The sequence below is a fragment of the Neofelis nebulosa genome, chromosome 2 (genome assembly GCF_028018385.1).
Source record: "Neofelis nebulosa isolate mNeoNeb1 chromosome 2, mNeoNeb1.pri, whole genome shotgun sequence".
NCBI lineage: Eukaryota > Metazoa > Chordata > Mammalia > Carnivora > Felidae > Neofelis > Neofelis nebulosa.
Window position 1 is genome coordinate 101,835,086 of NC_080783.1, and position 27,640 is coordinate 101,862,725.

The following is a 27,640-nucleotide window of genomic DNA, read 5'->3' on the forward strand; positions in this document are numbered from 1 at the left end:
ACAAATACTGTGTGGACACCCTGGGCACTAAATGCTGTGGTGACGAGGCAATGTCACTGCTCCCACGGAGGGTGCATGCTAGAGGGACTGACACTAACCAAGCACCTTACACAGAGCTCCGCGTGCAAATTCACACCCGTGATCAGTACTGTGAAGAGAATGACAGGGTTGGGAGACAGAGAGGAGCATGCGTGGCATCCTCAGACTGGATGGTCAGGGAGCGCTCTCTGAGGAAGTGACATTTGGGCAGAAAGTTATGGTGGTGAGCTGATGCCTGGCTGGTGGCAGGTGGTCAAGAGCGCGCTGGATGAATTCACTGGTCTTCTGATGCCCGAACAGCGCTTCTGAGTGACACGTTGGGAGGGATTACACAGTTGACACAGGGTAACGTCGAACTGGCTGCACCATATTCCGCACTCAGCCCCGTGCCATGCTATGGGCTGATCACGTGGGTGAAGTGTGACCCGGTGCACCCCCCCAGCCCTTTCCAACCTTGCTCGGGGGAAGGCCCACCCCACAGGGGCATTCATCTGCCCGGTCTGCTCCTGACCATGTATACAGCTCCTAAGTCTCCTGGTGACCTAATCCTGAGACCCTGCTCTCCTCTTTCTATAGGTCTGCACGTGGGCACCTGTCGCATACCTGCGCCCAGGTTTGGAGTCTGGTAACCCGCCTTCCCCAGTGTGTCCCGTGCTCCCTTCTGGCAGGCTTCCTGATACCACCCAAATGAAAATGGTTCCTACCACAATTCCCACTGCTCTTACTTGCTGGACCCCAGTTCTCACAGCGGCCAGACACTTTTTCCACTGGGTCCCTACCTCCTAACTAGCACAGCAGGCAGATCGACTCCAGGCCTTTCCTGCCTGCTCTGTCCTCCAGCAGAAAATCTGGCCATGACTGACCATGTCCCAGTGATATAAACATGGTCCTATAGGGGTGCCTGGGTGACTCAGTTGGTTGAGTGTCTAATTTCAGCTCAAGTCATGATCTCATAGCCCGTGAGTTCAAGCCCCGCATCAGGCTCTGTACTGACAGCTCAGAGCCTGGAGCCTGCTTCAGATTCTGCATCTCCCTCTCTCTCTGCCCCTCCCTTGCTCATGCTCTCTCTTTGTCTCAAAAATAAATAAAAACATTAAAAAAAAAACATGGCCCTATAATCAATTTAATTTCAGTGTATCCAGGACCCCACATGGGAGGTGGTGTAGCAACCCTGAAATGGAATGAGCAATCCTACCCCTGTCATTTGTTGTGTTTCCCTGGGCAGGTTATTTAACCTTTTTGAAAGATAGGTCCCCTAGTTGCAAAATAAGGGTAATATCACCTAGATCACAGGTTTTGTTACCTGTGTATATAGGTATATGTGGGACTAAATATTGTATGAATGGCACGTCACTTGGTTTACAATAGCCATTCAGCAAAGACTCTGTTTTGTCTTTACACTGGATGCCCTAGAGTGCTGGTGGTAAGAAGTATAAGGGTCCTCTTTGCTCTCAGAATCAGGAGCTGGCTTAGGGCTGAGTTTTATTTTCACACTGTCCTAGCACCCCTAGCCCAAGCACATGGTTCTCATGCCTTGCTTATCCCCCTTCACACTCTAGGTCAGGAACCCCTTCTTACACTGGGCACTTGCTCTCAGTATTCCAGAAATCCAGAGACTTCTCCTCAGGATCAGGTCAAAATGCCTGCCAGTATGTGACTATCTCTTTACTCAGGAACCCTTCGATGCACCATAAACACCTTCTCTATCATTTGTAGGCATTGCTGGTCTATGGTCTACTCTGTGTATATTCTGCACCTGCCCGTTCTGTGCCCGGGGACGTCCGTGCTCTGGGAGGACACTGACTCCCCTGCCACATACACTCTGAGCAGGTACCACCATGGATAGGGAGAGCGATGGTTTTTCAAACACATCAAAAGAAATGCATCTGAATGAATGTTGTTCTGCAAAGACAGACTTCTTGCATTTGAAGTGCCAGTCAATATTCAAACTTGCACCAAACCCTCTCTAAGAACTGCCTTTAGAGTCAACTGAATGAAATCATTCACTCAGCAAACAGTTCTTAAAAGCCCACCACGGTCAGGTGCTGTATTTGCCACTGGGGATGCAGACATGAAAAAGAGAGCCCTCTCTGCCCATGGTCCTGTCTTTACAACTTATCTCCTGGTAAACAGGAAGGGGAAGCCAAAGGAAAAAAACCCAATAAATTCCTAGTGTTCTTTCCTACGGATAAGAGCAGCTCCCCAAGGAGGAGCATGGCAAGGGTGGAAAGGTCCACCACGCTGGGATCTGGGTTGTGAAAGGCTTGCACTCAGCTAGATTCTTTGTCCTCCTTCTACGTTACACCCTAGGTCATCAAGGGACTGTCTTGCATTGGGTATGTGTACATTCTCATGACTGCTTTCGTTTTTGTGGCTGAATAGTCTTGCCACTAAGTGATAATTTTATTTTTTGCTCCACTGACATCATTTTATTGAAGTCATTAATGGGGAGATTAATCCTTTCTCTAGGGAAAGGGATATAAAGATATTTTGCCCTTAGTTCATCTCTTATGAGATGAGATTACAGGCAGCTTGAATGTCTTTTTTGTGAGTTCTTATGATGACAAGTCCTACCGGTATCCTTTCCTTCATGTGTTTACATTCTGGCATGGCTCACTGGACCACTTTGCCCCTAGCTCATGAGAGGAGATGACCTAAGTCCCCAGAAGGTTTTACTGCCATGCCTGAGGACCACTCTGGTGTGATCCATTTTTTAAGTGGACCAAAAGTAAGAGATTTGGAACTATTAGTTAGGATTCATCTGGCTATCACAGTAGAAAACTGGAACTACATCTGGTTTCCAGACAGTCATCAAATCTTCCTTACTACTATCAAAATGGCCCAAGTGCACAGCCACAAAGCGATGAAAACCCCATACTGGCCCCAGGCTGAATGATTCTCTGTAACTATCTCTAGAACTCCCACAACACCTATCAATTCCTCTTCTCTCTTCTGATTTCTGAGGCATAATATCCTCTCACTTTAGAATTCAGTTTGACAATTATATGCATTTTTTATAGAGGACTTCTGAAAACTAAAATACTCTCAAGATCCTAAGAAATGAATCTCTAATGGTAGAATTTCAGGCCAAAGATCCAGTGAAGAAGAGATTCTGGGTAAGAGAGGAAGCCTACTGGTGAAAGTGGGTTTCCTCATCTATAAAATGGGGGTAACACTACTTGCTTAAGAAGGCTTTTAGGAGGAATAGCACCATGCTTAGCTCACAGTGGGTATTCAGTCCACAGGAGCCACTGTTAGGAGCTGCCTTGGAACACCAGCTGCCTTTGGAGCTGGCCCTGCCCACTGCAGGGTCAGAGGTATGGTGGGAACCCACTCTGTAGACACTGAAGATGTGTCTTCAGGATCGGGAGCACATCCCCAGGTCAACCAGAAGAGGCCTGCTCTTCCCAGGGCCTTCTCTAAAACCGGTATGAAATCCAGGTTGTATTATAGGAAAAAAGCCATCTGACCTTCATTCTACTTTGCTTAATTCCTTCTACGATCTGTTCCATCTGACGTAAAAACTGGTCCCGGGTAGCAGGGGAGGCCATGGCTCTGAAAGAAAAATCAGCGGAGTTACAACTCGCACACAGGATGCTGAGGAAGGGGGCGGTGTCAGGGAGTCCTCCCCATACCCAGATGATGCCCCAAGAGGCACCCAGCTCCCCAGCAGTTAAAGATTCTAAACTCCGAGGAAGGCACAAAAATTAGCTTCATCTCTTAACTGAATATTAATCTTTTTTGTCACTTTATAATTTTCTTAAGTGATAATGTATTTCCTTAAAGTAAAACAATATATCATTAAAATCAACAAAAAATTTTTTTTCCAACAAAAACATTTTTTACTTTGACAATGACATGCACTGCCTAGGACATGGATTCCATTTTGTTTTTAGAAATCTGGGGATTTGCAGGCACTGCTCCAGACTGGCAGACATATTCTGAGATCTTCCTAAAACTGGGGTTGGGAAACCTGGTCCTGTTTCTAAAAGCAGCAGCTAAACCAGTGGCTTTCCTGGTGTCCTTCACTTCCTGTTGTGCACTGGGAATGGCACCAGAAGGGTCAGAGCACATGGACACAAGAATTGAGAATTTTTCCAAAGGATGGGCTGACAGAGAGCAGAGCTCATCACAAACACACTTCAACACTGCAGCCTCTCCCAATTATCAGGAAATGATGATGAAGGCGCCATTTTTAGAAATGCCACAGGGTTATAACTAGCTAATTGAAGCTGAATCTTACCACCGAACTGTGGGTTTTTTTTTTTAATTTGTTTTTAATTAGAAATGAAGCTTAATATCTAGAGTTGGTAATTCATTAAGATCTTAGTCACTGGTCACCTGCCAGGGGATAAGAGAGGTTTGTGCTGGAAGCAAAGGAAGGGTGCTTACAGACAGCAAGCACTGGGGCTACCATTGGGCATGCTTAAGGGCTGGTAGGACTTGGGTACAGGGAGGCCTTGCCACACAGTTTTTGGAGAAAAAAAATTCTTATCTGAATAAAGTAGTTTAGAAGATGCACATTGACTTAAAAACAAAATCTATCATAAGGTTTTAAAAATCTCTTTAAAAAATCAGATTAGTTCATTATCTAAATCTTAAAGCATCTCTACGTGCCCCAGAACAAATGGTATCGATCTAATCTTAACAAGACAAAAGTGACATACAAAGAGATTACGGTAGTGAGGCAGTCAAGTTACTTGCAAGTTAACTTTTTCCAAACCAAGATATTCCTTGGTGTCTTTCAAACTCACTCTAACATCACCGTAGTTCTGCAAGAACGCAGAGACCACGTGAACTGAGACACGCCTGGACTTGGCAGGAGGGGGAAAGTGTAAAAGCCACATGTCTAGCACGGTCTTACTCAGTCACACCCCTGTGAAATCGAAGGTGAGCGGAGTACAAAGTGCAGGGGGCACCAAGGTCATGACGGGAAGGAGGGGGGCCGGTACTTACTGGGAAAAGTTCTCATGAATTGAGTTCAGCAGGCTAATCTGAGGAAGAAAGCGGGGGGGACTGTAAGCAAAAGGTTGAAAGACCCTGCACCGCCCCCACCACCACACGCGGTTTTGTCTCTGGACACTGCTGCTGAGAGGAACACACCTTGTTTCCGGAAATAAAAGGACATGAGAGGGGCGCCTGAGTGGCTTAGTCGGTTAAGCGTCTGACTTCAGCTCAGGTCATGATCTCCCAGTTCGTGGGTTCGAGCCCCATGTCAGGCTCTGTGCTGACAGCTCGGAGCCTGGAGCCTGCTTTGGAGTCTGTGTCTCCCTCTCTCTCTGCCCCTCCCCCACTCACATTTTGTCTCTCTCTCAAAAAATTAAAAAAAAAAAAAAAAAAAAAAAGGACATGAGAAAAAGAGCAACACGGTCTCAAGCCCCCCAGTTTTTCCCAGAGCATCTACCTTCCGACAGTCCAGGACTCCGGGAATGCAGGAAGACGGGCCACAGAAGGGCCTAAACTCCGGCTGAGAAGACACTAAGCTAACATGAGGGCTCTTCAGGCAGCTACCGCCACAGTCCTTGCTCTCTTGCCAAACACTGTACTTTATTTTCAGGGCTACCAGCTTAGCGGAGGGTCAGTCAGGGTGCACAGCGAGGACACGCCCATCCTGCTGCTCCCCAATGCGGCCAGGTGCTGGGCAGCTCTGAGAATCTCTGTGGGAATCCATCATTCAAGGCCCCCTTCCCGTGGAGAACACCTTAGCCCACACGCACAGGACCCTCTCTCTGCCCCAATACTGCAGTCCAGGGCAAGGCTCTGAGCTCGGGGTCTAGAACCCTAGATCTTCTTTCTGGCTGTGTTATTAACTCAACTTGTGATTTATTGTACTTGGACTTCAGTTAGTAACATGGAAATGATATTCCTGTCCCTGCGACTCCCCAGGGATGTCTGAAAGCTAACATAGCACAGGCCTTAATGGATTTGGAATAAAAGGCACAATTTAACCAAATGCAAAGTTCTATGTGAATATGGCTTGGAATTAAAAAGCTTCCAGCCGCCGCATACTCCTAGTTTTTAAAAGAATGGACCAGAGGCACCTGGGTGGTTCAGTTGGGTGAGGGTCTGACTTCAGCTCAGGTCATGATCTCACGGTTCGTGAGTTCAAGCCCCGTATCAGGCTTGCTACTGTCAGCATGGAACCTACTTCAGATCCTCTGTCTCCCTCTCTCTCTGCACCTCCCCCACTCATGCTCCCTCTCTCAAAAATAAACATGAAAAGAAAAAAAAAAAAAAGAATGGACCAACTTTAAACACTACTGTTGGAGGAAGGTGATGGGCTTTCTAAGAAGGCTCTGGCCTGCCCCTAAGTTCATTGGCAAGTCTTTCCCGCACTAGGTAGAAAGACCCCAAGGCCAAGGTATGTGGCAGAACTATCTCCCAGGTCTGATGTAAAACCCATCAAATGCACTCCACTCGTACAGTCAAGCATTTCTCAAATGCCTGTTATGTGCCCATCACTATGTACGACCCCCGGACAGAGAAAAAGTGAACTCAATGCACCTCCCTCAAGAAGCGTCCTCTAGGAAGAGAGAGATTGATCTGGTTTGATTGACAATAGCCAATGAAGGTGGCACTAATTACACATGCCTCCATCTGGGGACAGGAAAAAGACATAGCTGTAGTATGGCTCTTATTAAAGAGGCAGGGCAGCTTGCAAGGTGACAATGAAATGGAAAAAAATTCTGTTGACCTCGAGGTGAGGCGGTAGGTGGGAACTAACATGCACTGGGACCCACCAGATGTAAGAACTTCACAGTCATTTCCTGTTTTGTCTCCAACACGATCATATGAAGTGGGCAGCATGGCCCTCTTTATGGGTGAGGAAAATAAGGCCAGACTAAAACCCAAATCTGTTTGACTGGAAAGCGTGTGTACTTTCTGCTCCACTGTGCTGCCACCGCGAAGACCACATTGTTCCTTTTTTTTTTTTTAAACATAGCTGAACACCCTGCTCTAATCACTTGTTCACTGTGAGGGAGCCCTGAATCCTGAGTGTCAGAGTAATGCGGAGGGGGTGTCTGTGCCCATGGCGAGCCTTTTCACTCCTGTTGGCCCCTGATGATTAAAAAGCTAGATTCCTCGTGTATACTGTAATAAGCCCAACATCCCCATTTTATTTAGCTGATTCTTTTATCTAGCCTTCTTTTTTTTTGAAAAAAAAAATTTGTTTTTAATGTTTGTTTTTGAAAGAGAGAGAGACACAGAGCATACGTGGAGGAGGGGCAAAGGGAGAAAGGGAGACACAGAATCCCAAGCAGCCTCCAGGCTCTGGGTTGTCAGCACAGAGCCTGATGCAGGGCTCGAACCCACAAACTGTGACATCATGACCTGAGCCAAAGTCCGATGCTTAACCGACTGAGCCACCCAGGCGCCCCCTTTCCTTCGTTTAAAACTCAAATGAAAGTCTCACTGACCCAAGCCCCCTCCATGTGAACCCCGTTTCTCACAGGGCACAACAAAACAGCTCGAGCAGTCCCAGGTTGGCACAGGTCACAGGAGCAGCAAGGTGTCTGTTACTAACTTTGTAACCCAGCACTGGGCATGCGGTGTGTGCCCCTTCTGCTCACACTGACTGCATCCTTCAAACTTCCTGGGGTCGACAGCCCTGGTCTTTGCTCATCTGATTAAGTTACTTTCTTTTTATACAGATTCTTACCTCTTTTTCCAAATAAACCTTTTTATCATCCAGGGTGTTATATAAAGTGAAGAACTGCTTGGTTTCTTTGTGCACAGCCGAAACTGTAGATGCAAAGACATCAGCACACATGTAAGAAAACGGATCAGAACAGCTGTGAGCACCCTCTCCTCCCAGAAGGCCACCCCCAGGACTGCGGCCTGTAGGGGCATCTGTGCGGAAGCCCCAGAGTCGAGCCCGTGCGGAGCCGCTGCAGGTGGATGGTAGCTGGCCATTGTGACTGGCCCAGCCGGGACGAGGGGCCAGAGGAACCTGTCAGCATGTGGGGTAGGTAGTTTCTCAGGTGAGGGGTCCTGGGGGGACGGTGGCAAGGACGCTTGGTGTGCATGGTGTGGGAGGGCACGCCAGCTCTTCCTGTTTGTGTGGCTTCCTCCCTTCCCACACCCTCAGGAGCAGGAGCCACAGCCTACTCACTTCTGTAGCCCCATGCTTGGTGCGGGCCCACAGCAGGTCCTCCAGAATACCTACTGGGTGAACGACGTGCCTGACCTAGGGCACAGTACGTGCCAGTAAGAGTGCCTTTTCTGCCCATTTGTGGGCCCATGACTAAGGGGTGGGGAGGTCTTATTTACCAGGCTCCCAACATCCTTTCCTACAAAATTCCTCTGCATCTCTGCCCACCTCTCCATCTTTACTCTTCCTGATAGAATGACTTAGGAGGCAAGCACCAAATTCCAGGACTAGGAGTGGGCCATATTCACTAGAGGACGAGGTCACTGGGGAGGCTAGTGGGGTGGAGGGGGTGGGGACGGTTCCTGCCCCAGTTCTTCCTCCTGTTTGGTGGCTGGGTGCTTGGGCGGTCCCCCCATGTGACTCTGAGCCTAAATGCCTTCCTCATTGCTCTGAGTTTTGTCTCTAGCAGGAGACAAAATCCCAAGACCTGGATTCACAATCAGCCTTTGGGCCTAAACTGAGCCCTGCAATTTAGCCGTAGCCAAAGATGCTGATGTCTAAGATTCTGATCAGGTAACTGGCAAGATGACAGCGGGGTCTGGTTTCCCAGTTGCTCCCCAAACACAGGTTCCCTCTGGAGCAGCATGACTGGAGGAGGGGAGAGAGAGGCAGAGCAGGCTGGTGGGCACTTGTGGTTTCCTTGGGCAACTGCCACTAACACTGAAACCAGATTCTTTAAGCCACTCAGCCAACTTTTAACTTTATTACCCAGTGATAGCTGTCTCTCCCCCAAGCTGTGCAGCCCAAAGATGGGTGGGGGCTGGCGATATTGCCATACATAACTGGAAACAGAAGTTAATAATCTGATACAAGTATTTTGAGGCAGTAGTTAAAAATGTTTCCAACATAGAAATGTCTAATTTGTATAAAAATCATTACATGAACTACTCAGTATAAAGTAGTATTCCTGCTAAGAGCTTTAGAACAGGGGATTTTAAGCCTGGCTGAAACACAGAATAGCCTGGGGAGCTTTTAAAATCTGACTAGGGGTGCCGGGTGGCTCAGTCGGTTAAGCGTCCAACTTCAGCTCAGGTCATGATCTCGTGGTCTGTGAGTTCGAGCCCTGTGTCGGGCTCTGTGCTGACAGCTCAGAGCCTGGAGCCTGTTTCAGATTCTGTGTCTCCCTCTCTCTCTGACCTTCCCCGATTCATGCTCTATCTCTCCCTGTCTCAAAAATAAATAAACGTTAAAATAAATAAATAAATAAATAAATAAATAAATAAATAAATAAATAAAATCTCCTGACCGATTAAGTGAGATTTTTCTGGAGGCGGGGCCGGGTGATTAGAATGGATAGTCAAAGTTGAAAATCGCTGCCATCAATCAATCAATCAATCAATCAACTTTTAGCTTTGCTGCTCAGGGATGTGCCTGTCACCTTTCCTCTGTTCAGATCAGAGACTGGGTTGAGGCTGCGGATATTTGATAATGATAATACTAATGATGGAAATAATACAGATATTTTGATGCAACTGCTTGGAAATGTTTTTGGTGTAAAAATGTCCTATCAAAAGGGCTTTAACAAGTGTCAAATTTACTCTGAAATACACTGATGCAAGGTATTATTGAATATTATTATTGTTCAAAGCTGGAAAGTAGGCAGAGATAGAGAATTAAAGGGGAAAGATTTAACTATGAGTGTTGCTGTCTGCCTCTGACCAGCTGAAGCATGGATGAGGAACACAGAAAACATCAGGATGGGGGCAGGCGTGAAAAAAAGCGTAACCCTCACTCAAGCAAAGACACTGCTTTGGCTGGGACCAGCACGGATGTCTGAAAGGCCAGGACCCCAAGGTGAAGTCTGAGGTAGGTTTTGGAAGAAGAAATGGTGCCAGCCAAGTGGGAGCTGCAGGACAGTGGCGTTGTGGACTTGGGGACCAGCTCAGAGGCCGAAACGCAGACACCCTCGCGAGAGAGGTGAGACACTGAGGGGCTGCAGGGGAAGCTGGCTGGCAGCTGGCCCACCTGATGGAAGACCTGATCAGTGCATTTAGGATTCTGAAGATCATCTGACAAGTTACGGGGAGGTGTTGGATATTAGAGCCTTTAAAGTGAGAGTGGAAAATGGTCCAACTTCCGTTTGAGTTAAGACCTGTCACACAAGAGTGCAGACTCTGGGCAGTGCTGAGAAGGTGGCTATGTCAGTGGCTCAGAAGAAACAGACTTGACCGTTTCTTGGAAGCAGAACCAGAAGGGCAGCGGAGTCAGAGACTAAGGGGCTGGGGGTACAGGCTGGCTAGACAGTGATCCCAGTGAGCAGGAGGGGAAATGGGGTAGGGAGGCTGAATTCGGTTCTGTATCTGTTGAGCTGGAAGTATCCAGGGCATATGCATGACTGGGGACCTAGAAGAAGGGGTGATGGTCCAGGACCCATTTACAGACTAGATCTGAGTTGGGTCTGACAGAGCTGAGAAGGAGTCCCAGGCACAGGTAACAAGAGGAGTCAAGGCCCAAGATGTATGTCAAAGTGCATGGTGTGTTGAGGGGTAGTGTGTGGGCAGGGGAAGTCAGAATGTGAACCTAGAGAAGGAAAAGGGGGCCTCCAGGCAGCCACTTAGACTGAGAAGGATCTGGAGATAATATGGAGAGATGCTGTCCTCAGTAGGCCTGCCTGGGGAGCTCCTGAAGACTGGTCAGCAGAGAGAGAAGTGACATGACAGACGGGTGGGTGAGGGACTCAAGAAAGGGTATACAGAGCAGCTAGTTGGTCGTTCAGCTGAGCTACGACACAAGTCAGAATGGCTATCGCAGTGGGAGAGAGGCAATGACAATTTGAGGGCCACCCTGGACCTGACGAGCTGTGCTCGCTGATTCAGGCTGAGGGACACCCAGTCCTAGATTACTGGGTGAACACAATGCTGTCAAAATCAAGGACCACATAGGCAAGAAAGTTTGTAGAGAAGAACAATGAGTGAGGATTCATCCAGAGATGCTATATTGTGGGGTGCTGACTGTCCCGTGTGAAGCTGGAAAGCGGATGGAGAGCTCAGTGGAGCCAGATGGCTGACCAGGAGGTGTGCGGGTTTGAAACATCATGCTAAGAGCTCAATTAGCTCAATCTGTCCACAGAGAGGGCAGCAGAGCCCCCCAGTGCTGCTCCCGGGGTTAAGGGTCACTCAGCAGTGAGCTTTGTGGAATGAGCGCCCAGTGGGCCTGGTGACGACACTGAGCCCCTTCTGGTGGTGGCTTTCACGGACTGCGCTGTGATGCACACTGCACCATGCTCCCGCAGGACAGGACCCTCGCCTCCTGACCCTCCCACCACCAGGATTGTTTGCACCTACTCTGGCGGTAGAGTTCAATAAATCTCTTCTGATACTGTATTAGCTCGGCTCGGCTGGGAACTTCATCAATCTTGCGATGCAAAATCGCTATTTCTCGATTTCTTCGAGCCTAAAGGCAAAAGGGAGGAGGAGACAGTACTATTTGGTAAAAGGTCTTACATGCTCTCTGCCCCCATCTCCTTCTGAGCACAGCCACACACCCGAAAATCTGCTGTGGCCTGAGGCCCCCATCTCAGATTCTGACGGACTCTCCTCCACTTTGCAACACACGGAGGTGTGCGTAGCTATGAACTAGAACCAGAGAAGGCACGATGTTAATGGGTCGGCAAGGAAAATCCTGAGTAGTTAAGGCTTTTGTGGAGAGCCCTCAGCCGTCCCTCCAGGCCCCAAAAGTCTCTAGAGTAGTGGATTCCACCACCACCAGGTGCGGAACAGGTACGGAAAGGAAGGCCTCCCAGGTGATGAGGAACTGCCTCCATATGGATTCCAAATTCCTCAGCCTGTTGATAAGCTCCTCCAATACCTTTCTAGAATTTTCTCCCTACCATGGATTTGGGGTACGTTAGCCAAACTGGCCACTGACTGTACCTGGGGAGGCACAGCGGTGCTGTGTGGCTCAGGGAGGGTTTAGGCTCCCGAGGCCTGGCAGGCAGTACCACTGGGAAGTGGCTGGGTTCCCACACTGCTCCCCACTCCCACTCATGGTCCAGGACTAACAGGCTCTTGGCACTGCCCTTCTTCTGTGCCACCCCATCTCTCTCTGGCCCGCCCTGCTCACGACAGCACGTGTGTGTCTCGAAGAACTGGGGGAATACAAACCTCTGGGAGAGAAGCTCACCAGCCCCTCTGGAGACCACACCCAAAGTCGGGTCTCTGAGGCTCTGGTCAGAGGCAAAAATGTGCTTCTATTGGCCAAGACTACCCTGCCCTCTGGGTGCTCAGGCTCTGACTCTTATGTCCCCGCCCCCTTCCCCTCTTCTCCCCCCCAGGAATCTTAAGATACAATTATTCACTGTTTTAATACATCTTTAACCTTTCCCTTTCTACTGGCTCCTTCTCACCAGCATTTAGACAGGCTACAGTCCCTCATCCCTCAAAAGCCCTTCCCTAAGCTCTGATCACCTTTCAGCCCTCAGCCTCCTTCTTCTGCAACAATAGCCCACCTTCCCTAGCCTCTCGGTGCCTCTTGCTGCCCCCACGCCCTGTGGTCATCCTCATGGCAGCTGGCTTCTCCAGACTCCCACTGTACTGCTCTCACCAAGGTCACCACAGGCCTCCTCTGGGAGACAGCTCATGGACAACCATCAGCTTCCAGCTTTCTTGATTTCTAGCAAAATTCACTATTCTCTCTGCCGAGCCCCCTGCTCAGCTTCTGCAAGCCCCTGCACTTACCCATCTGGCTTCCTTCCCTCCTGGGTTCCTTCTTTCCCTCTGCCTGTCCCCACACAGGGTTTGCCCCATTTCCACAGCTTTGGTTATCACCTACACAGCGCCAACATCCAAATCTCCAGCCCAGACTATTCTGAGCATCAGACCTGACATCCAATCATTTCTTGGACATTTCTACTTGGTCGAGTGCCCCAACTTTTAAAGCTCGTTAACACTCCTATACACACACGCCCTGAAGCCTATTCCTTTTGTTAATGCTTTCACTCAGTGAATAACACAAGTATCTACCCTACAGCCTGAGTCAGAAATTCAAGTACCATTTGGGTACTATTCTGACCCAATTGATGCTAGGTCCTATCAGATACAGCTCCTCAGTCTCTCCTGTGCCAGGTCATTTCTGCCCATCCCCATGGCCCCTGCTCTGGCTCAGCCCCTCAGCAGGGCTATGGTTTTATGGTAGCTTCCCTTTAGCCAGTTTGAAGCTGCCCACAATAGGCAGTTTGCAGCTGCCCACAATAGGCAGTTTGCATATAAACACCCTCATACTTTGATGTATATGCACATATCTTGGTTCTCAAATAGCCAGCCAGCTCCCAGAAGACTGGCCATCCCATTTACTATTCCTGGGACCTAAGGCAACCCTGAATATACTGTAAGCACAGTCACAAATACACAGTCACAAATTTTCAAGTATGCAGCTGTGTTTTCCTGATTTTATTTAATTCTGTTTCTTTTTTTTTTTTTTTTTTTTTTTTTTTTTTCAACGTTTATTTATTTTTGGGACAGAGAGAGACAGAGCATGAACGGGGGAGGGACAGAGAGAGAGGGAGACACAGAATCTGAAACAGGCTCCAGGCTCCGAGCCATCAGCCCAGAGCCCGACGCGGGGCTCGAACTCACGGACCGTGAGATCGTGACCTGGCTGAAGTCGGACGCTCAACCGACTGCGCCACCCAGGCGCCCCTAATTCTGTTTCTTTAAAGATTAGCAATGTCCTTGTATTAAGGATGAATTTGACATATCCGAATTTCACCAAATAGCTCAGCAAAAGAAGCAACAGCCAGAGACAGGAGAAATGAGGGCTCACCAGCCCCGGCAGCCCTTTGGCCATTCCCATCAGAGCCTGGCTTTCTCTTCCCAGGAGCAGGAAGTAGTAGGCCCAAGCCAAAGTACAACACAAGTTAGGTCTTGGCTTCTGAGCTTCCGTGAGTCAGATCCTGGCAATGTAAGGGATTTTACCACGCAATTTTGACATTATGTCCATTTATCTTTGGGACCAACTCTAAAACCTACTTCCCCCATATTTAATGGCTTTCTTACAAACCTCCAAGGTTATCAAACAAGACAGCCAAAATGGGCACTGTACGAGAGCACTAGAACTTGAATGCCGGCTCTGGCACTCACCAGCTGCTTGACTCTGGACAAGCATGGAACGGATCTGAGTCAGCTTCTTCATACAGAAAATGGGGCTAAAACCTACTCTCCACCCCGGGTCAGGATCAATCAACATGAAGGAAAGTAACATACCGAAGTGATTGTTATCTTAAACCACGTAGTTACCCTCCAGAAGGCAGCCTCAGTACCAACCTCGTTTTTAGATACTGACAATTCCTAGTTCTGCTACAGGACATTCATACCTAGTTAGGTATATTTATCTATCTTTTTGTTCGTGCTTTCACTTACCTGTAGTAAACGGATCTTGTAAAGTTTCTCTTTCTCCATATTATACCGTTTGTCTAGGTCTTCCTAAAAATTGGAAAAGGACACAACCATCTAAGAGCAGGAAACTTTCATTCTTCAATGAAGTCTTTTGAAAGTGAAACTTTTTTTTTTTTTTTTTTTAGAGACAGCGTGAGTAGGGGAAGGGGCAGAGGGGGGGAGAGAGAGAGAGACAGAGACAGAGACAGAGACAGAGACAGAGAATCTTCAGCAGATCCACACTCAGTGCAGAGCTTGATGCTGGGCTCGATCCCATGAGTCAGGTCAGGATCATGACCTGAGCCAAAATTAAGAGTCAGACGTCCAACTAAACCACCCAGATACCCCAGAAATTGAATATTTTTGTCACATCTTTCCATTCTGAGGCCCCAAATTTCTTTTCTCCAATGGCTGAGTTTAGGGTCTGGGTCTCTGTGTTATGTAAGACCCTTGAGGCTCTTTCACATCACTTTATTACAATTCTTCCTTCTTCTGGGGTCTAGGTGAAATCTAGTGTTCTTAAGTGGAGTATCCCCCAATTTATGCCTGCCACCAAAATCTACAATGATAAGGAAGTCATTATTAAAGAATCTCTTGTTCTAGGTATCTGCGTTTACAGTGACGCTGGATTTGTTTTCTACGTTTCTACTTAGAGCTACACTATCCAACATGAGAGCCACTAGCTACATGGGGCTGTTTAAATTTACTTTAACTGAAATTTTAAAAAAATTCAGTTTCTCAATTACGATAGCCACGCTTCCAGTGCTCAGGGGCCACACAAGGAGCTAGTGGCTATCAGAGTGAACAGTGTGGACACAGAACACTGTCATCATTGCACAACGTTCTTTTGGGCAGCACTGAATTACAAGAAACTGGTTTAACAACCTGTGGGCCAAATTCACCTCTCTGCCTATTTTTGTAAATAAAGTTTTATAGGAACAAAGCCATGTCCTTTCATTTACATACGGACCCTGCCTTCGGGTAGCGGAGTTGGCACACAAAGCTGAGGCTATTTCCTGTTTGGTCCCTTACGGTGTGCTGACCTTGGATTGTAGTACCATAGGGACAGTTTCCTCGCTCTGCATCACCCCCACCCCTCCAAGCCTGTGGGTTGGGACCAGCAGGTGTGGCCAGGACAGGCCTCTCGCCTTCTCAGCTGGGATACCAGAGCAAACACAGAACGCCTGAACAAAGTCTGGGAGAAAACCCTCCAGAATGGCGGCCTTCAGGGCGATCACTGGTTAGACCCTGCTTCCATCTGAGGGGCCAGGTGTGTAAAATGGGGCAATGCCCCTGAGAGCCCACACACCAAGACGTGGTCACAGTGAAAATTAAAGCAGGTGTGAAAACTGTCAGGGGAAGGTACAACGCTGGTGGCCACTCCCGGGGAGGGCAATGGCAGTCCTGAGATTGGGTACGTACTTACATTATGAGTCATCACAGGGGTTAGGGCACCATGTGAATCTCCAGAAGACAGGGTCTGAAATGATGAAAAGTAATGAACATCCTTCCTGAGTAAGGGGTATGGGACAGAAGCTGAGGGTCTGGATGTAGGAAGGGGTGGGGGACAGTTCATGGGCCATGTCTACGGGCCCCAGATTTTAATTTGTTCTTACATGTGTGTCACAACAAACAAACTGCAACTGTCTTTGAATGTAATAATTCCTCCAACAAGATGTGATTGCTAAGAAGAGAAATATGATCTTGAAAGTCTGGTTTATGCAAACTCAGTGGCTGAACTGACGATTTGAGCCTCAAAGTTTTAGAAAAACCAGAAAGGCTGGCTGTGTGATGAAGGTTCCAGAACACTGCTGCACTGCACGGCCAGATTCTGCTACTCTCCTGTGCCAGTCCCATCCTGCCAGCATGGAGACACCTCCAAGACACAAATCCTGCACAGCCAGGAGCACGGTCCCTGAGCTAGGGTACATGGACTGGTGCTGGGTGGCTTGAACCAGCCTCTTCCCCTCCTTGAGCTTTGAGCTGCCTGAACTGGATCTAAAGGGAGAGGGTGCAGTCAATGGGCTCTGAGACAACCAGCTCCTGTGTCTTGCATCGTAAGCACTTGGGGCCTCAGGAGAAGAGCTTAGAATGAAGTGTGACAAGGAAAAACAAAACCAGTAATCCCTAGTCGTACTTGGTGAGAGACACAAACTTTTTTTCTGGCCTGTGTTTTCACTTAAAAAAAAATTATTATTAAAAAAAAAAATAAAAAAAAATTATTTTTTAAGTTTATTTATTTATTTTCTTTATTTTTGAGAGAGACTGAGAGCGAGCAGGGGAGGGGCAGAGAGAGAGGAAGACAGAATCCCAAGCAGGCTCCACGCTGACAACGCAGAGCCCGATGTGGGGCTCGAACTCACAAACTGTGAGATCTTGACCTGAGCCAACATTAAGAGCCAGACGCTTAACCAACTGAGCCACCCAGCTGCCCCTAACTTAACTTACAGCGGAAATTCCCACTGGCTCCCCAGAAGAGCAAGTCCTGTGTCCTGAGAGCCAGCCACATCCAAAAAACGTCACAGAATCCAGAATTAAAACGTCAACTGCGGAAACATCAATGAGTTTCAAGAAGAGCAAGTCCTGCGTCCTGAGAGCCAGCTGGTGACATCCAGCAATGCTCCAGTCATGCTGGAGCTCTAACACTACGCCTCGTTCCTTGCTTACTGCTGCCTTTTAGGGGCAGGGCATGTCCCCAGGCAGCAGCGGAGGATGAAGTGAGTAAATTGGTACAAAATTTAGAGAACAGGTTGCTCTTTGAAGAAGGTTCCTAGAAACACCCCTTCCCTAAGTGGAGGGGGAGGCCTCCAGAGGGTAAATGAGAGGGATGGAAATCTAAGGAGAGGGATGGAAATCTAAGAAAATTCTGTGATGAAAACAGTGGAGAAGCATGTGTTCAGAGGACCAGGTTGAGGGAAACTGGTCAGTCCTTATTAGCATCAGCCTCTTTGCCAGTCAGTCCTCCAGAAATCTTCCCGCTGATAAGTCACAACAGCACCTAACAGTCTTGAGGACTCCCTCCGAGCCTGTATTTACCTTTTCATCTCCAGCTGGCACTCTCTCGGCTTTCAGGTTTTCGATTTCCTGCTGCAGCCGCGTCATCTCCTCCTTTAAAGGCGATACGAACATTTACAAAATGCAGACAAGCTGGCGAATGGACTTGTGCCCGCACCACCCCTCTAGTGACCACCAGGAGTGAGAGCTTATCACAGGACCCCCAGACATCCCAGGTTTACAGGACAGGCCTGGGTTCACATGATGTTATTCTTTCACACTTTATAAGACTTCTAAATATACATATAAATTAGAACACAGTGTTTGTTAGACTGTGCTCTCAGTTTGGGGGTTTGACACACACAGTGACCGATGTGACTCACTTCCAGTCTCCTCAGGGTGGCGGGTACCCACCATAGGGCCCCGTTCATCTTACACAACTGACACAGAACTGCTCCATGAATCTACGTTTTCGACTGCACTGGAGTCGGATGCCACAACAGCACAAGGGGTGGTGACATTTCACAAGAGTCCTGGTTCAAGATCTGCTTACATCAGGCAACACTTACTCGACAATGTGCTTTAAACTCCTGTTCCTGACTTTTCAGGTTTTCATTCATGGCTACAAGTGCTCTCAGGTTCTGCAGGATGCTGACGAGAAAAGACCAAACAATGACATATGGAAAGCCATTATGATTTTATGAGTCACACCTAAAACCAAGTCCCCAGCTAAAGAGGGACTCCCTTTTAAATTTCCTTTGTCTCTCTCCAGAGTGTCTAATGGGTTCTCCACAAATGATAATGACTCCCATTTAGCTGACATTATCATTCATTTATATACTCAAGTCCATCGGGCCACATCCAAACAAACATCACAGAATGCAGAAAATGTCAACTGCAGAAACATCAATGAGTTTCAAGAATACTGCATCTACTTGTACCGATTACTCAACAGTACTCAGAGCATAGACGGCATGACACAGTTTTTAATTTCCACGAAAAGGAGACAAATTACTTAAGGTCATTAGAAGAATTAATTTGAAAATAAAAATGTCAAGTGTCTGACAATACTTTGCTCCATATCATGAAAGAAGCGTTGCTAATTATAAAGCCAAGTAATCTGTGCCTTCTTTGCTAAAAATGTCCTTCAATCTGGGACTGCTCAATCTGTGCCTGAAGCTTTTTATGATTTACAGTATCATTCAGGGAGATTTTACCTGGCACCTAAACACTTTGGTGCCAAAAAAGTCAAATGTCAGTGTGTCTTACACTTTATTTAAATTGTTTAAAGACAATTAAAAAAACTAATAAAAATGAAGGAAAAAAACTAGCATCTGTTCTTTGATTAAAAAAAAAAAAAAAAAGACTGCACCTTGAATCCCAAGGATGCAGGGCTGGAATGCTGCCAGTAAAAAACTGGTAACAAGGGTTGACTCCAAGGAGAAGAACTGGGTGGCTGGGGACACGGGTGGGAGGGAGACTTTCACCACATGCCTTTTTGTTCTGTGAACGGATTATTTGGTTTTTAAAACCAGAAAAACAAAGGTGGTGCTTGGTTGGCTCAGTCGGTTGAGCATCCAGCTCTTGATTTCAGCTCAGGTCATGATCCCAGGGTCCTGGGATCGAGCCCCAGGTAGGGTTCTGTGCTGAGTGTGAAGCTGGCTTAAGATTCTCTCTCCCCCACCACCACCCCCCGCAACCCCCCCCCCCCGCCCATCTCTCCCACTTGCACGTGCTCTCTCTCTGAAATAAAAAACTATATGAAAATTAAAAAACCAGAAAAACAAAAAAGCAAAAGCAAAATGAAAAGTGTGTTGCTTCTGCTCCCAACAGGAATTAGGAGAACGAGGTGGCCAACTCAGTGCAGCCCAAGCCTCTCAGCAAGTGCCGGAGCAATGGGGAGTCGCCACATTCTGGATGGGGCGTGTGAACCGAACCGACCCACATGGGGCCAGACCCTCAGCTCCTCAGTCCTGTGTTCAAACAAAATAAGCCACCAGACACTGTGGCAGAGTCAGTTTCTTCAAAGGGAACACGAGGAAAAGGGAAAGCAAACACACGCGGAAACGTCTTACTTTGGATCAGCTTTGGATTCTATCTTCTCCAGGGCTGCTTGCTCCTTGTCCAGTCTCTCACTGTAGCTCTTCAACTGTGAGACAGAAAAGAGGCATGGCTGCTAGACACTTGGGGGGGACAGGAGAGTGAGCGTGTGCATCCTCCCTCCCCCGGCTCACATCTGTGCCCCACTTCCGACAGCTGGCCAAGCCCAGTGGACCCAGCTGTACACAGAGAAAACAGGTGCACAAGAGAAACAGGACGGGGGTGGAGAGGATAACATGGTCAAAACCAGACCCATTGAGACACATTCTGCTGGTGAAGGAAATCTTGGCAATGACTTTAAATCACAGCAGCACACGGATGGAAAGCCAGAGTAAGGCCGACAGCAGGTGCCTTTCGGTAGGTCGGTATGAAGAGGGAAGTAAAATAGGCTATGAGAGACAGACCTGGTTTAAATTCCACAACACCAATGCCATGGCTATCAGCAGGGGTAGGGTTAAATCTATCTTCTTGAGTAATTTCACTTTCTTTTTCTGAGTCAGAGTGAGGATTTAAAAAAAGAAATTTTAAAGAAACTCAGATTTCCATTTATGAGGTCTACACGTGTACAATAGAATGCAAAGGTGCTAAAAAGAGTAAGAAAAAAGCATCTCTTTTATGACGACCTCTAGCATCTACTGTTAGTTGGAAGAAAATGACGTACAAAACGTTGATTCCCATGTGTTTCCAATGTGTATAAAGGAATGTATATATCGAATGTGTACATGTATAAAAGGATATACGCATGAAGTATTTGTAAAAAGATTCACAAGAAACTGGTGATCCTCTGGAGAGGGTAACTATATGGCTGGGTTACAGTGATACAACTATTATACTTTTTGAATTTTGAACTGTGTGAATGTGTTACCTACTCAAAAAAACAAGATAAAAAGTTCTAAGGGTACTAGTTGAAAACGGAAGACTAAGCACAAGTTGCAACAAGCCCTTCTTGCCAAAGTCCTAAGAAAAAACAGACGATTATGTTTAAACTGGGAGCAGGTACCGCAGGGACAAGAAGATGGCTGCTGGAAAGGCGGGGCTGAGGAGGCCTGCTGGATGGGATCAGCAGACACAGGAAGGATGGTCTGCAGGGCTGGCATCGCAGTAGGAGAGCCAGCTGCGCTAAGCAGTGAAGCCTGGCTCCCCTAACGATGAGCTGGAGCTCAAGCCTCCGAGGCAGGTGGGCTCCCAGAATCCGTAATGCCCAGGAGAAAGGTGGAGTGCCCCCCCCAAATCACATACTACCGGCTGATCTCACCCAGCAGTAGGACCCACCCTTCTAGAACAATCACGGAAAGCAAAGCAGGCTGCATAAAATGGATACAGAATCCACACAGCCGGTAATAGGAAGTTTCAGAACCAAAGATAAGCATACCACCAAGAATTACCCAACATGTAAGACAGAACCACAAATGAGAAAAATAAAACTGAACAAATCAATTTTGATCTGAAGAAATTGTTTATAGATCAAGAAAAACTTTCGACATGATGGATGCCCTTAGAGAGGTGGGAGAGAATACTGCACATACTACAAAGAAACCTCACACATAGGAAATTAAAGCTGCGACTGCTGAAATTAAAACATGGACAGGCCAGAACCCGGCGGCTTGGTGATGCAGGAGCACGTAGCCTCCCCACAGGTGTCATGGGCTGTCGTCTGTCCTTGACCTTCCCTGCCCTCTCTACTTTACTAAATTTACTGGAAAGACAGGTCTCCCCTGGTTTTCAGTGCCACCAGGTTATCCTGGAAGGGCAGGTTTTGCTGAAAAGGTGAGAGGGGTCAGAATGCTCGTTTTGCCCAATCCTTGACTTGAACAGATAAGGAGGCAGAGGCCCAAAGGTGAAGTTCATTGCTTGCTCAGGGGTCTGGTCTTCAGGACTCTGACCAGCCAGGCTTCTTCAGAAGTTGCTGAATGCTAGGTTTTATACGGCTTCCCATTTTCCTAGACGGGACTTAGTTTGACCGCCCCACGAGAGAGCGAGCTCTCAGCAGGGTCTTTGGTGCCCGACAGCCAGCACTGGAATCCCGGCATCCTCGGTGTAGCTGTAAAGTCCCCAGCTGCACGACGGGGATGAAAACAGTGCTGCTAGTGTTGTTACAGACAGTCCACGGACTGATACAGGTGAGGGGCCCAGAGCACAGCCAGCACATCCTGATGGTGGCTGCTATTATTACCTGAGGATAAGAGGCGATCTCCTATCACTGACTTAAATCACTTCCTCTACCTCCCAGCACATGGAGCTCAGCAAATACCTGATTTAGTGTTTAATACAAAGAAATGCCTTTAGAGCCACTTGGGATTTATACCCTAAGCCATACAAGTGTCTTAGGAAATTGATATCAAGATGCTTTGCCTTTAATCTCTCCCAGATGGTTATACAAAAACTGATCCATGGCTTGGCAAACTTCATGCCAGAGACTCTGTGGCAGTAACATTTAGACAGCAGCAGGGGCTCTGCCCTAGGAGTCTGCCACCCAGCCCATAGGAAGGTAGTCACAGAGCAGTGTGAAGAAAGCTCATCTGTCCAAATGTGACACAGGCTTCTCTGGGAAGCATGACAAAAAATCTCATTCTGCCGTTCTTTTGCCTGCCCTTTGCAAACGTTCTGACAATAACTGAAGAGACTGGCCCAGGTCAGAATTAAAAAGTTTCGTCAGGTTGACAGCAAGGCAGTGAGCTGAGTGCTACATATGGCTATAGAAATAAGAATTTTAAACGGGCACGTTTCGTGTGAAATTACAAAAAAGGGAGGGGGGTACTGCCTTAGTGTCAGAGAGGTTGTTGAAGACCAGTCCTGCTTCCATGTGCTTCGGAAAGTACCAGGTGGGGCCCCTGTAGGAGGCCCCTGTAGAGTATGGCTATCGCTCGAGCACCAAAATCACCATGAGGAGAGCTTTTCCGATCCAGAGGAGGATAGCTCTCTATGGAAACACGAGGGACAGAAATATGTAAACTCCTCTCATGACAGGGCTGGCATCAGAAGCGTCTGTTTTCCTGGCCTGGTCTCCCAGGCCATCACAAGTAGTAGGTGAGCCACACTGTAAACGCCCATGTGAGATGGCAGACTCCAAACCTGGGGTAGAAAACGCATCCTGTGCTTCGAAATATACCCACCGCCCCCCTGCCCCCCCAATCGGCCTGGAAGATAACCAGCAATGCTGAACAACAAATTACAGCCTTCTGTAGTTCTCTCATCTTATGAAAAGAAGCCTTCTCGTTCTTAAGGAATTCAGTACTTTGAAGCTATTCTACAATCTGTGGGCTTGTAGAGGAGCCGGGCCCACTTACTGGGCACGGCCCCCCCCAAATTCTACGTGGCCCGTGCCCTGCTGAGTGGGCTGGCCTTCCTCGGGAAGCCTTTCCCGATGCTTCACGGCCCATGACAGTGTGGATAAACTGGCTGCAGGGGTCATACTGTGAGCTGGTCCCATGTCCCCAGACGGCCCTGAGCCCTGAGAAGTGGACAGTGATGCCTCCCCACAGACTGATGATACAAGGCATTCCATTAGGGGTGCAGGCCAAAAGCGGCTCTGCAAATCTACTCACCTCTGTCAGAGTTTTCTTGGTTTCATCATATCTGGCTTGTAGGCTGGTGTGACTTGCCTGCAGCTATAAAACAAAGAGGAGATACCTGATCTCATTCGATCCTTACAGCAGCACAGCTATGGGCGGATCCCCGTCTCACACATGGGAAAATGGAAACTCAGAAGACACTTAAACTGAGCGAATGTGGGAATTTTAGAATGGCTGTCAACAAGTGAAGAAAAAATTCATATAATTAGCACCAACTACATGTCAGGTGATACGCTAGATATTCTGCGTAAGTTCTATCATTGAATCCTTAAATTCAACGGAAGAAGACATTATTCTTACTTTATTTTTTTTAATGTTTATTTATTTATTTTGAGAGGGCAGAGAGAGAGACACAGACAGAGGGAAAGAGAATCCCAAGCAAGCTCTGTGCTGTCGGTGCAGAGCCTGGCAAGGGGCTTGATCTAAGGAACTGTGAAATAATGACCCGAGCCTAAATCAAGAGTTGGAGGCTTAACCAACAGAGCCACCCAGGCGCTCTGACATTATTCTTATTTTACAGATGAGGAAATAAAGGCTCAGAGGGGTTAAGTTACTTGATGGCAAGTTTCACAGCTATTAACTGAGAAAGCCAGGATTCAAATTCAGGTCTGATGTTTCTGTTTGTCTACACTCAGTTTGGTTAACCAACCAGCGTGCCCATTCACAGAATACAAACTGCATTTCAGCACTCAGGATTCTAGCACAGACTATGACAGGCCGGCAAACAATCTCAGATAGAAGAAAGAATTCAGGACTTCCAACGCTAAGAGAAAGAAAATGAATTACCTTTACTGTTCAAAGTTACATAATTGTAAACGTACATCTGCAAAATGTCATGTCGCTTTTCCTTACTAAAAGGTATATCCTTGTGCTGTCTGTGAACTTTCAGAAAACGTTCACCGACAGCCCAGAGCGTTTATACATTTCCACTCTGAAAAGGGGAAGTGGCAGAAAATGATATCGGGCTCTTTGGCTATTACCTGAGTACATATTAACAATGAGAAATTTTATTCTGAGTCTCAATGATTGCTTCAAAATAACGTGCCCCATCCTTGAACCTGTAAGCAACCTATTAACAGTTATGTTGCCTTCAGAATCATGACTCCTAAATCATGCTTCTAGTCTCCATGACTGATGGATGGTTACACTTCCACGAGGCCTATCAAGAAGCCAACTCAAGCAGAGAGCAAAAGTGATAAAGGAGGGAAGCAGGTGGGCTCTGGCTTCTCCCTTTTCAAAGGAGCCATCTGTGCAATGAGAACTTCCATTGGCCTGGTTGATAACTGGTAGAGAAGAATATTTCTGAAGAAAGTTTTTCTCTTGAAACACTAGTGGTTGAACTCTTGAAGCTCTTTTGTGGCTCCAGGAAGGGCTCCTGGCATTTCCCACCTGCCTCACCCACCTTGCTGCCCACCTCTCAACCATGTGCCTGACCAGCTGCCATTTGATATTTACCTCATGCTCCGCTCACATGAGGTGTGTGGGAGGAGATGATGAACATGGAACAGTCCCTGCACTCAAGGAGCTGGACCAGGAAACTGGAGATTAGAGTATGAGAATAGCTGGGGCAGGGCCAGACCTGGGGGAGGCCCAAGGAAAGAGCCTGGCTCACGGGGAGTCTAAGGAAGGCATCACAACAAAGACTCAAGCAGGCTGGGTCTTGGCAGAGATGTAGCTTTCTAATTAGAGAAGACTCATCTCTCCTCTTTAACTAATTTCATAAAAGGTCTTTTCATCTGCTCATCTGACCATCTTTTCTCAAACAGGATGTCCCAGTAGCTTAGCTGAGCTCTTCATCTTACTGGAATTCTTCATGATTCTCCTACCCCTATTTTCTTCTTCATCATTAAACCTTAGACTCACCCCTAAATTCAGTAGCTGGCTACCTCCATTTCTGGGTTCCTCTTTCCTTCCTCAGTCTCAGGTTTCTTCTCAGTTACGTACTAGCTGCGTCCCAGCTCTATGCCTCTGCAGTGCACTCCCTTGTACCCAGAGAGGCTCTTTATTCCTTCTCTTGCTTTTGACCCTCCTCCCATTGGTCTATTGGGCTAGAACCCTCCCCAGGGTTATCATCAAGGCCACGAGAGCATATCCGGGTTGCCTTCCACCTGCATGACCTTGGATGAGGAGTTCTTGGATTTAAGGAGTTTGGATTCTCTCATATACTACTGGTGGAAATATAAACTGGCAAAATAACTGGTGAATAATTTGATGGCTTCTAGCAAAATAAAAAATGCATATATTTTTTGACCCAGCAATTCTACTTCCTAAAATCTATCTTACAGGAATACTTACATATTTGCACAAAGATGACTATACAAAGAGATACATAAATTTGCAGTGGAGAGGGGGAACCTGAAACAATCTACATACCCACGAATGGGGGCAGGTACAATAAATTATATTACACATGTGCTACGTCACACTATGCAGTCAATTAGAAAGAATGAGGTATATTTATATAGTCAAAGTTTTGGTTTCACCATTAGAAAGATGTGTGATCACAGGCCAAACTACCTCACTTCTCTGTGTTTGTTTCCTTATTTGTAAAATGAGGAAAATAATAGTACCCCTTCCACAAGGATGTTGTGTAAGAAGAATGAATGAGTTTGAAAAGCACTTTGTAAGTACTCAGTAAAAAAGTCCTTATTAGCCATTATCACTACTGACGGAGAGACATCTGTCTTAGAATAAGTGAAAAATGAACTGAATATTGTAGTCAGACAACCCGTTCTCCCAGGTAAATGGGCATATACAAGTGTTTGCAAAGTTCTCAAAAACAGTGGCCTTTTCAAAGAGTAGAGGGGACTGTCATATTTTGGGGGAGGGCGGACCTTCATTTCATGATATAGTTCCATACTATTTGGTTTATTTACAGTGAGGTTGTACTATAACCTGTAATTTTTAAAAGTGGTTAAAGCTATTAAAAATGGATAGGGACAAAAAATGTGTGCAGAGCTTCACACACAGGCGTGTGGAGTATATGGTCTCTCATTATGACTCGCTGTTCAGTGCTCACCAAGAAGTGAGTGAAGGCCGGGTGAGGTGGCCAGGGAGGCAGTCCAGGAGGGTGACAGAGGAAGGAGCTGGGGCTGCCGCTCCAGAGACCTGGATTCTCACACAAGAGGCTTGTTGCCGATGCTGTGACTTCTGGTGGACAGAATCAGAGACTACTAGGAGGTGAAGGAACTCTGCAGACCAGCAAGTCCAGAGGTGGACAACTTTTTGCAGAAGGGAAAATTTAGGAAGAGCAACCTTTTGTCAAAGAGCAAAGTCAAATTTAAACTTTGGCAACAATGTTTGTTTGTTTGTTTGTTTGTTTTGATAGGGCATTCCAAATTAAAATGGGTGTAGCAAATTATCTAGAAATGAAAAAGGCATATTATTATAGCTCAACACATTTTGAGAAAAAATGTTTATGAAAGTGTTGATGTTGGCTTTCAATGTTTACATTCATTTCTATACTTATCTGAGAAGCTTTCTAATCTTTTATTCCTTATGTCTGCATAAGGCTTTGGTTCATATAAGTGCATTCCTGTTTATATTTTCATTTCATCCTTGGAACTCTCTCTCTTTTTATCATCTGAGACCCCTAACTCATACGTGATAAGTGACCTTGGCAAATATTTCCCTCCCTTCATCATTTTCCTCGTCCAGCTGACTAGCTACGTGGCTAGGGACTACTGTACGTGCTGGTCATCATTAAGAGCACTACTTGCAGTAATAATTATCGCTGTCCTTTACAGAGCCTGCCACATACGGGCAGTGTGCCTGAAAAATAACAGGTGCATGGCACCCATAGGTTCTGGACCAACTGCAAAACAGACCCGAGTCAGAGAGGACTGCCCCTTCAGCTGAGTATGCTCCGGGACTGCCACTGCAATGACACTTAGCACCCCTTATCCCCAAGTTTAGATGGGAGAGAAAAAGCAAACATTCATGCTGAGATACTCTGCCTCATGGGGTCTGCGGTATCTTCAAAACGATCTCCCTCCTGAGAGTAAAGACACTATGATAAAGAAGCATCATCCCTAATTCAGGCTTATCTTGATTCTATGATGAGTTCTTTTTGAACCGATCACTTTCAGGTTCTTATCATAATGGCAAGGGTCAGGAGTAGAGAGGATACTCTCTGAGCTATGAGTTAAAATGTCTAAATAATAAAACAGAAATCAAATCACAATCTTTGTATCCTTGTTTGCTTATTATCCAAGGCATTTTGGCAAAACCAACCTACTGTTTGTTCAGCTATGGTAGAACAAATTCTAACAGAACAAATTCAAACAAAAAATGATCGAGCAAGCCCATTTGATGTATTAATATCTTTTGAATACGTGAGACTTGAAAGGATAAAAAAATGTACAAGTTCAAAATGCCAAATGGCACCCATTTTTGGAAATCAATTATTATAG

General features: G+C 46.8%; 1 protein-coding gene across 4 annotated transcripts in view; it reads right to left on the reverse strand.

Annotated features, from left to right (window-relative positions):
* CCDC93 (coiled-coil domain containing 93) overlaps positions 1–27,640 on the reverse strand; it is a 97,912-nt gene that overhangs the window by 10,612 nt on the left and 59,660 nt on the right. For all 4 annotated transcript variants that reach the window (XM_058715484.1, XM_058715483.1, XM_058715482.1 and 1 more), the window contains 10 exons: positions 23,202–23,264; positions 19,632–19,705; positions 18,126–18,207; positions 17,599–17,670; positions 15,989–16,042; positions 14,548–14,610; positions 11,476–11,584; positions 7,700–7,782; positions 4,996–5,033; positions 3,510–3,594 (listed from right to left, as the gene is read on the reverse strand). In XM_058715484.1, the coding sequence (XP_058571467.1) occupies positions 3,510–3,594; positions 4,996–5,033; positions 7,700–7,782; positions 11,476–11,584; positions 14,548–14,610; positions 15,989–16,042; positions 17,599–17,670; positions 18,126–18,207; positions 19,632–19,705; positions 23,202–23,264 (723 nt within the window). The remainder of the gene's footprint in view (positions 1–3,509; positions 3,595–4,995; positions 5,034–7,699; positions 7,783–11,475; positions 11,585–14,547; positions 14,611–15,988; positions 16,043–17,598; positions 17,671–18,125; positions 18,208–19,631; positions 19,706–23,201; positions 23,265–27,640) is intronic.